Below are 16,079 nucleotides of genomic sequence, written 5' to 3' on the forward strand. Positions count from 1 at the left end.
AATTGAAAATGTGGAGTAATTTTCAAGTAAAGTGTAGTGGAAGGATGATAGATTATGAATGAAATTAACTGCATCGTGATTTTTAATCCTTTTATTGATGTATCCAGAAACGTTTGCGAAGCCCTGGTTGAATTTGGATTCAAAAAAGGGTAAGAAAAACATTGCCTATGCAAACATTTCTAAATGATATTACATCGGTAGAATTACTCTTTGTTCTGTATTTAAATTTTACGAGCTTGATTTGATAAGTGCACAATTTCAGAAAAAGATTTCAAATCCAATAATAATAATTTAAAAATTCGCATTATGACTTTTGGCCTATATGTCATTACGAAATTGTGAACTCCAGCCAGCCTGGGTCATGTCGCACATCAAACATCAGAACACAAATGATGTTAGTACATTTTCCAATAAACTGTAATTAGCATGGATACTCTTTCCTCACACAACTGTCACAAAGAAGACATGCCTCACAGCTCCCACTATTACTCATATAGCAGTGGTTCTGATTGAAATTTTGTTATTAAAGGCTTGCAGGGAAATGTCAAAATGGATATGGTAATGAATCGAAATCCACAGGAATGAGAAAGAGGGAATAAGGTTGCAGGGGCATACAGGCAGAAAAGAACAGTTCGTTTGACAATCTCATCAGAGCCTGTGATTCCAGGGATGTACAGTCGGAGTGTGGCAGTCGTCAGGTAAAAGAACAGTTGTAGCTGCAGCCTCAGCATATCAAGAAGATCAATGAAGTGTTATTTCACCTTATGTAACCTTTTGTTGGCTTACCTTCGACTGTTAGCTCATCCACAGAGAGTTTGAGGTTTCGTCCTCTCCTCGACACACGAACTGTGTGCCATAGATTGTCGTTAAGTTTCTGTCCAGCATGCAACACCTCTGGTCCCTTGCCTATGTGGGGAAGCAGCGTGGCCAGTGGGGAAAGGGAAGGGGGATCAAAAGGTGAGCTGAGGTTGAGGTGCTACGGTTCGGAAAATAAACCTTCAGCAATACACAGATGTGCAAAATTTCAAAGAGAAGAGCTTTCATCAAAATCCTTCCACAATGATAAAAACAGAACTCGTATTTTATTTGACTTAAAAAAAACAACAATATCTTTGGTCGAAGAAAACCTGTAAAAATCATCTGGAGTCAATAATATCGAGTTCTGGAGGCAAAAGAGGTGAAACATAAAGCATCAAGTAACGGTCATTGTACTCCCATAGATAAACTATAAAATAAAGGAATTACAACCTCAAGTTGTAAGTTTTAGTTTATACATCATGAAACAGGTAATCAATGGTTAGGTTCACAGTGAAAAAGATAAATTTTGATACAAACATTAACAACTAAAATGAAGCATTATTGCCTCTCAATATTGTGTTGCCTTTTCAAGAAACGTCAAGTTAGGTCACAAACTCAGGTATATTATTTTGCTTTATAAAATACCTATAAGGCATCAAATATAAGGTATAAAAAAGTATATATATAAATGAAATGTAAAAAGCTACACAGTAATACCTCGCTTAACGTTTCCCCACATAACGCTGATTCGTTATAGAGCACTTGGTCCTGAAGAGAGTTTGAATTAATTTTTTAAGAAGATCTACAGTACACCACGCAGCTTGTGCCGAGTAAATGCCCCCACTGCCATTGTTTGTACTAAATGCACATGCTCTGACCCAATCAGCGCTGTTTACTCCGCCTTTGTTTTTTCAGCAGAATCAGCCTCCTCTCACCTCATCTCCTACCGCTGAGATGTAGGAGAAAGTAAGAGCATAGTAGGAGCAACGGCATTTATTCTTTCTAATGATGATTGTACATATTTTGTGTTTTTGTTAGTACTTTCTGATGTTATTATGATAAAAAATATCATACTTTAATTGATGAAAACAAGGACAAAAAGACATAAAATGTCATCGCCCTTGTGGTTTTAGCAATTTTGCTGTACGGAGTTAACGGCCGCCGGTCGGCCATCTTTGGTCGGATATCAAAACAATATATTCTGCTTATGTTTACTCTAATGTATTGCCCTTGTGCAACATTTGACCAAAATCGATCCATGCATGTGCAATAATTGGTTGGGGACATGTTTAAGTAACAAAATGGCCGCCAGTCTGCCATCTTCGATCTGATCTCTAAAAAAAGAGATCTCTTTATGTAAGCCATCATTCATTATCTGTTAGCCAAGTTTGAACTATATCGGTAAATGCAAGTCCAAGAAATGGTTGAGGACGTGTTCAGCATCGTGTATTTTTTTACAAATAAATAGCCGCCAGTCGGTCATCTTTGATCGCATCGTGAAACAAAATGATTTGTCAATGTATATAATGATGCATTGTCTTTGTTCCAAGTATGAACAAAATCGGTCCATACATTGGGTCATGTCCGAGAAATGGTTGCGGACGGACACTGACACACGGGCGAGACCCAATCCATAAGCCCCCGTTTTGGTCCAACGAGGGCTAATAATATGCTTGCCATCTGTAAAATTATTAGCGCTATTACAGATACCCCAATGAGGCCCTCGAATACCGCTCATGGGCAACAAGTAATGCTACTGGGAATGCATCTCCATATAAGCAACGGCTTAGTGGCCCCTTTTAGCACATTTTCAATTAGCGCTCTCTTTTCCAGGAATGCATCCTGAGAGCGAAGCGAGGTATTACTGTATTTTCTCTCCATAATCTGAGTGGTTTATTTAATTACAATATGGATGACAGAAATTATACCCAGGATCCAATGTATTCCACGTCGGATTATTTTGTGACACAAAGCAAGAGGATTTTCATTGGGAAGAGAGAAAGACTCACTGTGTGAAATGCTCAAACTTCATTTTTCTTTCCTATTCACCAGACAACCACATTGTCATGTTAAGTGAATCGTCATTAAAATCCGTCCATAACTTTTTCAAATATCGTGTTTGGCCCTATCTCTCAGTGGTGAAGAATCACTTTTAAATTCTCATATCCTGATTCGAATCTTCACTAAAATTGAATCAATTCATCCTTGTCACACCCCAACCTGTCTACCAAGCTTCGTCCGAATCCATCCATAACTCTTTCGAGATATCCTGTTCACAAACAAACAGGTTAACAGACAGACACACAAAGGTGAAAAGATAACATAAAAGTGCAAAATATTACATCAGATATTTAAAGAATTTAAAACATGAAACATCTGTTTTATTTTCGCTTTGCAACTCTTTTTCATTGGAAAATGGCATGCGCTTTCTCACAGCAGGTGAATATGCCAGAGATTCAGTGAATAAGGAATACACTTATAGCAGGCATTTATAAGTTACACTCAATGCTAGACTATGTCCCTTACCAGCTTACACAAAGTTATGCACCTGCGATTTCAAAAGCTGGCGAAAATCTGTTATAGCTGCCTGCAGATCTTGTCGGTGTGGCATCATGATTGATAGCGGCAAAATGATTCATGGTTATCACCTGACTTTACCATTACAGAAGGTCTTGGCATACAATGAACTATTCCTTCACAGACCTACAACGTTCGGGTTCACATAGACACCATATCAACATCCATTAATCATTACTTCAATCCTTGCTTTGGCCTTGTTCCCACTTCTATAGAGATAACAAATCAAAGCTGTTTGGCCACTGAAATAAATAATACAGCAACTTCAGCTATTAGCATCACACAGATACCCAAATACACGCTTCTCCCTTAACTGGCAGGATTCTCAGTAAATTATGCACTGATTAGGTGGATTATTGTGAGTATGGATGGATAGTAGCTGAAACACTGGCCTGTGTTTGTTTCTGTGAATGTACAGTTTTTGTGAATTGACCTTCATGATGCTTCCGATAAATAACAAAAACGGTAGGTCGTAGGATTTGTCTATCGCACTCTTTTCCAAACGTCATTTCCAATTGTATCACTACATGTATATATATACAGGGGGCTGCAAAAGTAGGTATACAGTAAGGATTATACCAGTATTACCAGTATTATAATAGTGGTGCTAGGATTCATTTAATACTAGAATTCATTTAATTCATTAAAATCATTATTACCATTTTTTATATTTTTCATTTTCGTAATTTTTTCTATAATACATCTTCACTGGTAATAATGAGTACCAGTTCACTGGTAATTCCCTGTTTGTCGTTAAAGGCGGCAAAAAGGGTTGGCGTCAGGAAGGGCATCCGGCCGTAAAACATTGCTTCAAAAAGGGGACCGAAAAACAACAACAACCACGGTGCCCGAAAAAGGCCAACCCCCGCTTTGTGGGGAAAAATGGCCTCTAAAGGTGGTTTTATTTTTATATTTTTATAATACATCTATTATTTGCAGGTGAAGTGGAAATTGACAAATTTCTTGACTACTTGACAAAGAATTTCCCAACAGGTGGATTGGACGTCGGGGAGCCGTTGACTGGCCACCACGTTCGCCGGATCTCACCCCTATGGACTTCTTTTTCTGGGGATGTGTAAAAGACAGGGTTTTCGCACGCAAGCCACGTTCTGTTGATGCCATGATTCAGTTCATATGGGAGGCTTGCCAGGAAATTGATGCTGATAAAGACCTTTGTGCCAGAGTGTGCATGGGTGTCCACCCTCGACTAGTGGAGTGTGTGAATGCCGGGGGCAAACAGTTTAACCATTTGAGGGATTAATATGTTTATTATTGATATGTTTATTACCTTCGCAAAAGCGGAAGGTTATGTTTTGATCGCTGTGTATTTATTTGTATGTCTGTGTGTGTGTGTGTATGTTATTCGCATAACTCAAAAAGTATTCAACCGAATTGCATGAAATTTGGTGGGATGATTGGTTATTATACGGGACACATTTGATTAGATTTTGGGAGCAATCGGGTCAAAGGTCAAGGTCAAGGTCACGAAAAGGTCAAAATCGTATTTTTGTTGTTCTGTTCCCTACACTCCCATGCCAAGTACAGAACAGTAGCTGCGGCGAAGGTATGCGCTCTACCGAGTGCCCGTTCTAGTTATTGATATGTTATTATTAATATGCTTGTATAATCAATAAAATACGTTTTGTGCACACGTTTTGTTTTTCATTACTGTATACCTACTTTTGCAGCCCCCTGTCTATATATACTAGCTTGGCTCGGCTCGCTGCGCTCGCCTCACCACGCGTCGTTACTGAGGAAAGGGGTTATTTTAGCTGAGGCTAATGACTGTACCTGAGTTGCTGTATTGTCATGATTTACACCAATCATAATACAAACAATTATTTTGCACAAATGTATTTGTTGTGTTTGTGATATTACATTTTTATAGGCACTTTAGGTTGAAGATTCAGGTTGAATGTTGTTTTTTTTTCAAGAAAGAACCCCTCAGCACATACATAGGGGAGGGGCAGGTGCAGACTGGAAGTTTGGGACGATTACACCTCACCACCACGTAATTCAAAACACCTCACCACCACGAAATTGAAAACACCTCACAGCCATAAAACACGTAATAAAAACACCTCACAGCCATAAAACACGTAATAAAAACACCTCACAGCCATAAAACACGTAATAAAAACACCTCACAGATATAAAACACGAAATAAAAACATCTCACAGCCATAAAACAAGTAAGAAAAACACCTCACAGCCATAAAACACATAAGAAAAACACCTCACAGCCATAAAACACGTAATAAAAACACCTCACAGCCATAAAACACGTAATAAAAACACCTCACAGTCATAAAACACGTAATAAAAACACCTCACCACCACAAAATTAAAAACACCTCACAGCTATAAAACATGTAATAAAAACACCTCACAGCCACAAAATTAAAAACACCTCACCACCACGTCATTTAAAAACACCTCATCAGCACATGATTAAAAACACCTCACCACCACGTAATTATAAATACCTCACCACCACGTAATTCAAAACACCTCACCACCACGTGATTTAAAAACACCTCACCACCATGTGATTTAAAAACACCTCACCACCATGTGATTTAAAAACACCTCACTGCCACGTCATTTAAAAACACCTCACCACCATGTGATTTAAAAACACCTCACCACCACGTCATTTAAAAACACCTCACCACCATACATAATTCAAAATGCCTCACCACCACATGATTCAAAACCACCACAACGTTATTACAAACACTTCACAACCACGGAAACAAAAGTTTGAGGGAGTCGTTAAGTGACAACACAGACACTGCCCAGATGTGTAGATATATAGATAAATGACTGTACCTGAGTTGCCGATTTGTCATGGTTTAAACCAATCATAATTCAAACAATTATTTTGCACAAATGTATTTGTAATATACGTGATATCAGATTTTATAAACAATTGAAGTTGAAAAAAAAAATTTCCCAAACAAATTCCCCCCCTCCCAAAAAAAAGAACATTGGAAATTTTTTCAAAAAAAATACCCTGAGGACATACCGATGGGAGAGATATGTGCATACCAGAAGTTTGGTACGATTTCACAAAAGTTTGAGAAAGTAGTTCAGTGACAACACAACACAACAACACAACACAAGACAACATAACACAGGACAGATGCTGCACAGATATATATATATATATATATATATATATAGATAAGATATATACATATATATATATATTGTTGCGAATATGGAATTTGGCCTCCATATCCGCTTGTAAATATTCCCCTATTTTCTCCAATACTCCCCAACTTTCCCCAATCCCCCATTCCCTAGTCCCATTGCATGTAAATAACAATCAGTAGAGCCGACCTTCCCCTTATTCCCCCATTAAATGTCGTGCCCAGGTCCACCGCACCACACGTAGACAACTTTCGGACATCTTCCTAGTTATTCTTAATCTATGTCAGTTAAGGCCTCGTTTCCATTAATTATGACTCTTCGTTGCACCAGAATGTGATTATATGGCATCAGTAGTGAGTTTAGGACCTTTCCCATACCTCCTCCCATCTTCTTCCCCAAACAACAACAATAACAACAACTACAACAACAATTACAACAACAACAGAGGAGATGGCGGCGGAGCGGGGGAGGATGCGTCCTCACACCGGCTCGATTAGCTCCAGACCATGCGCTCCACGGGGTTACCCCGAAGGGGCTGGCTGTCAGCTCCTCGTCAGGGGCGGAGCCAGTAACCCCCCCACGCACCCAATGAGAAGCAACGTGCCGATTCCACGAGGCGGAGCTAACGAGCCGAGGGCGTGTCACTCCCCGCCGGATATACGCGGCCCCGCGCCGGATGTGACGTCAGATGCGCCTCAGCTTGGAGACTGGAGAGAGAAGCCACCGCCACCCCCAGCGCGACGATACCTCCCCGCATCTCTGGACCGGACCGAGTCGATTCTGCCTTGAGCCAAGAGTGCACCTTGAGCCATCGCGACCTGCCTTTCCTTGCCATCAATCCCCGTGTGAGTCAGCATTTTGTCCCGTGTGTCTGTCGTCTGTCCGGGGTTAATATAAGAGTGTGTCTAAGTGCCTGTCTTCCTGTAATATACCTCTAGCCCCTGTAATCTAACCTTTTCCGCCTTAATATAACCTCCTCCGGAGGTCTTGAGAACTGAACCCCTGGTGTCGTATTGTGTGATTGTAATCCAGCCGGGTGTCTTCTTTTTCTTATTGAGCCAGCGTAGCGCGACTTCGTCAACGTCGAGTATAGTCGGGTAATTTGTGCGGACACGACGGCCATTCCGCTCGGCCCACCTTAACATCAAAGTCGTGTCTGTAACAATTGGTGTCGGGAGTGAGATTCGAGGCCCGACCAAATTTTGAAAAAAAAAAAAAACGAATAGAGGAAAAAAAAAATTTGGTCAAAATTTGGAGCGGCCGAAATTTGTTTTGTTTTACGAAACTCGAATTTTGCAAGTCGCGCTATGGCGGATCAAGACGGCTGGGGTCCGGTAAAGGAGAGTGAGGTAGGGTCGATCCAGGACCAAATTGAGGGACAAGAGGAGAGCGAAGCAGTGAGGGCGGCAGGTTCGCAAAATAGCGCCGTCACGCACGAAGTAGCGGGCGCGCAAAAAGGCGCCTCGCACGAGCGTGCGGTAGCCGAGCCGGCTGTATCAGCGGGCTTTAACATGCAGCCGATTGACATGCAGGCCCTCATTGCGCAGCTACAGGCAGCTGTACAGATGAGTATGGGAAGCCAGATTGAGCGATTGGGTGAGCAAATGAGGGTTGATAGTGGGCGATTGGAGGGCCAAATGAGGGGTACCGGTGAGAAGTTAGACAATAATTTTGAGGAGTTAGACAAGAAAATTGGGAAGTTAGACAATAATTTTGAGGAGTTAGACAAGAAAATTGGGAAGTTAGACAATAATTTTGAGGGGTTAGACAACGGGATAAAAGAAGTGAAAAATGGGTTAATGGGGGTAGAAAATAGAATGGCTGCCCAGGAGAATCAGATAGAGGGAGTGAAAAAAGGGTTAGAGGGGTTAGAAAACAGTATGGAAGGCAAATTGAGGGACATGAGGGACCAAGCGGAAAGGGAAGTTAACCAAATGGAGCAGCAGATAGAGGGGGTCAGAATGGGGGTAGAAACCAAACTGGATGCTCACAGGGAGGAAATGCAGCAGATGAGGGTGGCATCTGGGCAGGAGATGCACGTGATGGGAGAGGAGATCAGAAGAGGAGTGAGTGAGGAGGTCGGAGGAGTGCGCGAGGAGGTGAGGCACTGTGAGGAGCACATGGAAAAGGAGGTGAGAAAGGGGACTGTAAAGTTACAAGGGGGCATAGAGGACCTGACGCAGGAGGTGGTGCAGCTGACGGTGGGACAGACGGAGTTGGTGGAGCAGGTTCAAAGGAACACTGCGGTATTAGGAGGTTTAAAGGCGACACAGAAAGAACTAAAAGATGACTTGATAGCGACAAAGAGGGAATGTCAGATGGTACGTGAGGGACTGACAACGAGGTTGGACGAGGTGGTAGAGGTAATGGAAACGAAGGACCGGCAGGTGAGGACGCACCTGGAAACGGTCAAGGTAGCCTTGGAGGACGAGCTTGAGGAGACGTACCGGGGAATAAAAGAGGTGAGGCACAAATTAGAAGAAGTGGAAGAAGGGATGAGCGAAATTAAGAAGCGACGGAGAGGGGATAAGAAAGAGATAAAAGAGGAGATAAAAGAATTGGTCCAAAGTCTGTGTTTGGATCGTGATGATGTGCTCATTAACCGGATGAGGGATTCGCAGGTGATGGAGCAGAAGCGAAGAGGAAGAGGACCCGGTGTAAGTGGTGACCAATATGGTCGTGCGTATGATGCGCCAGGTGATTTAAGAGGCTTGGGGGTCGAGATAGACCCGGGTGTTCGTGAGAGGCCGTTGGTGAAGTGTGCGACAGGTCTGGTGTGCGAAAATGGAGGTGTGCGAGAAAGTCCGACTCTGGGGTGTGTGAGGAAAAAGTGCGTGCCAAGGAGTGAGGGTGCTGGCGAGAGTGAGTCGGTCATAGCGCGTGTGCGAGGGGGCACATGGAAGCGCGGTGTGGTGAGTGTTACAGAGGATGTGACGGGAGAGTGTGCGCGAGGAAGGTGTGTGACGGACAGGTGCATGGGGAAAGAGTGCGCTGTCAAAGGCAAGGAAGAATGCACACCTGTGGTGAGTGTTACAGAGGGTGTGACGGGAGAGTGTGCGCGAGGAAGGTGTGTGACGGACAGGTGCATGAGGAAAGAGTGCGCTGTCAAGAGTAAGGGTGAGTGCGCTGTCAGGAATGGAGGTGAAAGTAGTGGGAGTGACATGGAGCGTGAGTTAGTTGTGACAGGTGAGCGAGGATGTACACCTGGGATGGAAGGATGCACACCTGGAATGGTAGAGCGTGAGTGGGAATGCACGCTGGAGTTGGTGGTGAGGCACGTGATTGGGTGTGCGAATGAGGGCACACCTGTAATTGTCACAGAGGAGGTGACCGCGGAGGGGGCGCGAAGCGGTGTATTGGTGAGGTGTGCGAGCAACGAATGTGTGCCAAAGTGTTCGGTGGTCAGGTGTGTGACCAAGGCTGTGAGTGGGATGGGTGCACCTGGGTGTGTAAGGAAAGGTACGAGGAGCATGGGCACGGCTGGATGTGTGAGCAAGGAACGGGCTGCGGGGTGTAAGCGTCCAGGTGAAGCATCGACGTTACACGGGTTAGAGGTTAGAGCGACTTTTAGCCGAAGCAGGCCCTCGGTGCGTGCCGGGCCTCGCTTTGAACGGCCGCGTCCAGGCTCCACTAGGCGGAGCTGGCAGCCCGATAGAAAGGGTCGTCATGGCGACCACTTTTTGGTGAGACGTGCCGGCAGGTCGAGATCGGGGCATTGGATGGCTCCGTGCCGAGATGGTGCGTGGGATCTCGGCCCGGGTAAGCCCCCGTCCCTGCACCGAATGCCGGACGCATCCAGCCGCTGGCACAAAACAACCAGCATCCATTGCTTGGCTTTACGAAGCCGGGCTTTGGACAGGAATTGGCGCACCGAGAGGTATTAGTGAGTCCACTGGGTGATGAGGTTAGTGTTTTGGACCCAAAATTAGAGAAAAACAAAATTTGACGATTGGCAAGGGATTGGCAGTAGTGATTGGCAGATGATGGGTAGTGATTGGCAAATTTTTAATTTGTTGAAATTTGATGTGCAAAATTGGTAGTGAGAGACCCCCGATGTGGTGGGGTGGCATCCCTGCCACCTTTCCCATATGGTGGGGCAAATGCGCACTAGATTATGGGGTGTATGGCAGTGAAAACTAGCCCGGGTGGGTTAGGATATTGTGTGTAGGGATCTAGAAGATGACATTAGGTAACGTTAAGATTAGTTAGTGACTGATACCTGTAGTGGGGACGCAGGTAGATTAGTATGGATGATAATGACGAGGGAGCGCAATAGTTTAAAGGGACGACTGGGAAGCGCAAGTTTCAGAAGGGAGTAGTTAGCTGAGATGATGCCGTGTTTGTGAGAATTGAACAGGTGTGATTGCACAGGTGTGCAACTGGACAGGTGTGTGGAGCACTGTATGATTAGTGAGTGTGTGGATCAGCGCGAATGCGCTTGGGGAGAGAAGGGTGCAGGTGGCACCAGGTGTGAGCACAGGTGTGCAAGTACAGGTGTGTGGAGAGAGTTGGAGTAAGTGGTACGGAGTGGTGTGCATGGTGCGAAGGTGTGGATGGGGGAAGAGTGGACCCCTTTCACGAGTACCCGGGGCGGGTAGTGTAAGTGTTAGGTAGAGGGTGCAGGTAAATTGTGGTTGGATATTGGCATTTGTGGTGCGGTTGCAGAATGGTGTTGTGAATGGGTGCATTAGTGTTGTGGAAATGGCTGGGCGTGTAGCCTGTTAGTGTGTGTAGTTGGTTGGGCACTCCACCACTGTGAGGATGTCGGCCAGGTGAGGCCGCAGGTGGGCTCTGGGAGCCGGTAGTTGTGAGTGGGTGCCGGAGGATCCCGGGTGTGGATCGGGCAGCCCAGTGCCAGAGAGGGCACGGAGTGGGGAGAGAGCCAGAGGGCCTTCCCCTGGTAGTTAGGTTAGGGTAAGGAGCAGGTAAGCTCGGAGGCAACTGCAGTGGTGGAGGTGTGCAGGTGGGTAGACCCACTGGGAGAGGTACACGCCACAGCCCAGAAATTGTACGAGGGCACCGGGAGATGAATCGGGGGAGTGAGACCCCAAATTGAAGAGCACCACAGTTTGGCCAATGGGAATTGGTTTTTAGAACCCATAGTGTAAGAGGGCCAATGGTTTGGCCGGAGAAAGACCCCGGGTAGTGTAAAGTTGTTAAAGTCATTTAGGAAATAGTTAGGATTGATGAACCTGTCGCACCATACGCAGCCACTTACCTGTGGTGATGATGATGACTCCACACCTGTGTTTTCTTTGTTTGTGTTGCAGAAATGAGAATTGCTGTTGGATTTGTGAGACGCATCACGACGTGGATGAGACATTGGGGTGATTCCATCTCTCCCTCCCTAGGAGGGACTGATGATGAATTGGTGATGGCAAATTTTGATGTTGAGTTGAAAATGGCAAATTTGATTGGTTAGGAGGGAGAGAAGACGAATTTGGTATATGGGAGGAACGGGGAAGACAGTAGGGATGTTTGTTGATTTGTAAAGTAGATGTTTATGGGTAGTGTTGTGTTTTGTGGATACAGTAAGGGGTAAGGGAGGGGCCATGTAGGTTACCTGGTGGGGGGGGGGCGTACGATAGGAACGTACCTGTCTCACCTGGTTCCCATGTGCCCCCAGTGTGCATCACCTTACATTGCGTGCACTTTTGCGCCCTTACCACCTTACTCACTTGTTTCTTCTTTTGTCTCCCACCTCCGAGGATCTGGCTTTGGGGTGGAGAGAGAGGAGAGAGAGGTGCTGGCTGCGCAGTTGTGGGCCTGCACTTTCGCTGTTTGCTGCCGGGATCGATACACCATATGGACCGCAATGTTTGTGGCCACCCACAATGGACCGCAGTTCGTTTGCGGCCAAGCACCACCCGGGGATGGACCTATGGGTCAACGTGGCACCTATGCCATAAAGGTGAACCACTGTTAATTAACACCACTGAAGGCCACACGAAGAGCAAGAGACACCTGCAGGGTTAGGGGTTGTCGCATTTATTTTTAATCATTGAACAATGGTGACTGCACCGATTGGTGGTGGGGTGGTGCTTTTGATGCTGGGAAAGGGTGCTCTGCACGTTATTAAAGGCCGTCGGCCACAGAGCACTCGTGGGTTGGTGTATCGATGTTGGCAAGCGCGCTCTCTCTCTATGCATAACATCTGCATGTGTTCCTCCAAAAACAGGTCCTGGATCGTAGTGTAAATAGCAGCGTAGTCTTGTAAATAATGCTCCCTACCGGCTGTATGTTTAGTTTGCGAATTCTTTCCGGATTCGGTTATCCTGTGGGTGTGTTTCTGTGAGGAGAAGGGTGCAACGTCGCAGGGGGACATATTTACTCATTTGTGAATATCTGTAAAACTGTCGCACTCAGGGTAGAGTTAATGGTAGAGGGAACTACATTGCGTGCCACACTAAAGTAGGTAAAAATTTATCGGGTCGGGACGCCCCGAGGGTAGAGAAGGGTGCAATGTTGCGAATATGGAATTTGGCCTCCATATCCGCTTGTAAATATTCCCCTATTTTCTCCAATACTCCCCAACTTTCCCCAATCCCCCATTCCCTAGTCCCATTGCATGTAAATAACAATCAGTAGAGCCGACCTTCCCCTTATTCCCCCATTAAATGTCGTGCCCAGGTCCACCGCACCACACGTAGACAACTTTCGGACATCTTCCTAGTTATTCTTAATCTATGTCAGTTAAGGCCTCGTTTCCATTAATTATGACTCTTCGTTGCACCAGAATGTGATTATATGGCATCAGTAGTGAGTTTAGGACCTTTCCCATACCTCCTCCCATCTTCTTCCCCAAACAACAACAATAACAACAACTACAACAACAATTACAACAACAACAGAGGAGATGGCGGCGGAGCGGGGGAGGATGCGTCCTCACACCGGCTCGATTAGCTCCAGACCATGCGCTCCACGGGGTTACCCCGAAGGGGCTGGCTGTCAGCTCCTCGTCAGGGGCGGAGCCAGTAACCCCCCCACGCACCCAATGAGAAGCAACGTGCCGATTCCACGAGGCGGAGCTAACGAGCCGAGGGCGTGTCACTCCCCGCCGGATATACGCGGCCCCGCGCCGGATGTGACGTCAGATGCGCCTCAGCTTGGAGACTGGAGAGAGAAGCCACCGCCACCCCCAGCGCGACGATACCTCCCCGCATCTCTGGACCGGACCGAGTCGATTCTGCCTTGAGCCAAGAGTGCACCTTGAGCCATCGCGACCTGCCTTTCCTTGCCATCAATCCCCGTGTGAGTCAGCATTTTGTCCCGTGTGTCTGTCGTCTGTCCGGGGTTAATATAAGAGTGTGTCTAAGTGCCTGTCTTCCTGTAATATACCTCTAGCCCCTGTAATCTAACCTTTTCCGCCTTAATATAACCTCCTCCGGAGGTCTTGAGAACTGAACCCCTGGTGTCGTATTGTGTGATTGTAATCCAGCCGGGTGTCTTCTTTTTCTTATTGAGCCAGCGTAGCGCGACTTCGTCAACGTCGAGTATAGTCGGGTAATTTGTGCGGACACGACGGCCATTCCGCTCGGCCCACCTTAACATCAAAGTCGTGTCTGTAACAATATATATATATATATATATATATATATATATATATATATATATATATATATATATATATATATATATATATATATATATATATATATATACACATACAGGACGTGCTCAGCATGTGGCTGAATAAGGAATACACTTAGAGCAAGCCTTCTTTTCTCAAAGTTAAAATTGCCTGTCTTTTTTCTGACGCTGAGCTTTGGCACCCATGTTCATGCAATCTGAAACACAAAAGCACTCATTAGATTAAATGGCTGGTCCTTCTGTCTGTCTTTGCAACGCCTGGCAATAATAGACATCGTACGTGATGAAGAAACGAAGCACAAACATTAATTCCACACAGAGCAGAGTATTTGTAAACAGTTTTTGCTCCTGAGATGAAACCTTAATAACATGAACTTTGCGTTTCAGTTTGGATTTAGTATTGCACTTTTCGACCTATTTCCAAAAATTGCTTTAAACCTACGTTTCACACAAGAAAGATGCATTCAAGCACAATATATTATCAGTAGATAAGAGTTTTGTTCACATCTTATGCTCATTTTGCATATTAAACACATTATGTTGGGTGCACCTAAACTTTTGACTGGTCGTGTATATATATGTGTATATATATATATATATATATATATATATATATATATATATATATATATATATATATATATATATATATATACATATATATATATATATACTGGCTCTCGTATATATATATATATATATATATACAACAACAACAGGCATTTTAAGGCCATTTTCCCTGCAAGAGCTGGGGTTAGCCTTGCGGTCCCCATGACAATCTTCTCCATTTTGCCCTATTTTCTGCATCGCCCCTTGTTCACCCCCTTGCCGGCATTTCTTCTTAGACCATCTTTAGCCAAGTCTTTCTCGGTCTTCCCCATCCTCTACTTCCTTCTACATTCATTTCCATCACCCTTCTCAACCAGTCACTTTCATCCTTCCTCAACACATGACCAAACCATCTCAAACTGTTTCTCTTCACAGCATCAATCACAGGCTCTATTCCCATCATCTTTCGCAATTCTTTTTTTTTCAATTTTTTCAATTTTCTAATTTTTCGCAATTCCATACATATATATATATATATATACTAGCAGAAGTACCCGGCATTGCCGGGCGGGGCGAGGGGGGATGGGGCGGAGGAGGAGGAGGAGGAGGAGGGGGAGGGGAAGGGAGGAGGAGGGGGGAGGGGAGGGGGGGGGGGAAAGGGAGGAGGGAAGGAGAAGGGAAGGGGAGGAGAGGGGGAGGAAGGGGGTTGGCTCACGTTTCTGAGTGAATGTGGCTCACGTTTCTGAGTGAATGTGGCTCACGTTTCTGAGTTAAGTGTGATGCCAATGAGGAAGAAGAAGAAGCCGTACTAACAAATTCATACATTCCCGGATTTTTTTGATTTATTTGTATTCAAATGTGTGGTAATTGTTTTGTATTTATTTATGCAAATGTGCACTTGTATATAACTGTCATTAATTTTAAAAGGCTTCGGCACTATCGAGCGATTGTTTTTTGTTTTGTTTTTTGTTTGTTTGTTTTTTAACTCAAAAAAACGAACTTTGTTTTTCAATTTTTTTTGCCTAAAACACTCCCAGGCACTCACTGATGAACCTCTGAAAGTTTGAAGATCCGTTCCGGGAGGGGGAGGGGGAGAGGTGGAGAAGAGGGGGAGGGAGAGGGGAGAAGAGGGGGGATGGGGAGGGAGAGGATGAGGGATGGGAGGGGGAGGGGTGGGAGGGATGGGAGGGGGAGGGGGAGGGGGGAGGGGGTAGGAGAGGGGGGAGGGGGTAGGAGAGGGGGGAGGGGGTAGGAGAGGGGGGAGGGGAGGGGGAGGGGAGGGGGGAGGGGGGAGGGGGAGGGGGAGGGGGGAGGGGGAGGGGGAGGGGGAGGGGGGAAGTGGGAGGGGGATGGGGAGGGGGTAGGAGAGGGGGAGGGGGTAGGAGAGGGGAAGGGGAGGGGAGGGGGGA

The 16,079-nt window shown here is 45.3% G+C and overlaps 1 protein-coding gene across 1 annotated transcript in view; it reads right to left on the reverse strand.

Annotated features, from left to right (window-relative positions):
- LOC137436928 (neurexin-1) overlaps nt 1-16,079 on the reverse strand; it is a 1,559,617-nt gene that overhangs the window by 615,823 nt on the left and 927,715 nt on the right. The window contains exon 11 of the mRNA XM_068131164.2: nt 787-906. Within this exon, the coding sequence (XP_067987265.2) occupies nt 787-906 (120 nt within the window). The remainder of the gene's footprint in view (nt 1-786; nt 907-16,079) is intronic.

Source organism: Myxine glutinosa, chromosome 11 (genome assembly GCF_964187855.1).
Source record: "Myxine glutinosa chromosome 11, kmMyxGlut1.1, whole genome shotgun sequence".
NCBI classification, from domain to species: domain Eukaryota; kingdom Metazoa; phylum Chordata; class Myxini; order Myxiniformes; family Myxinidae; genus Myxine; species Myxine glutinosa.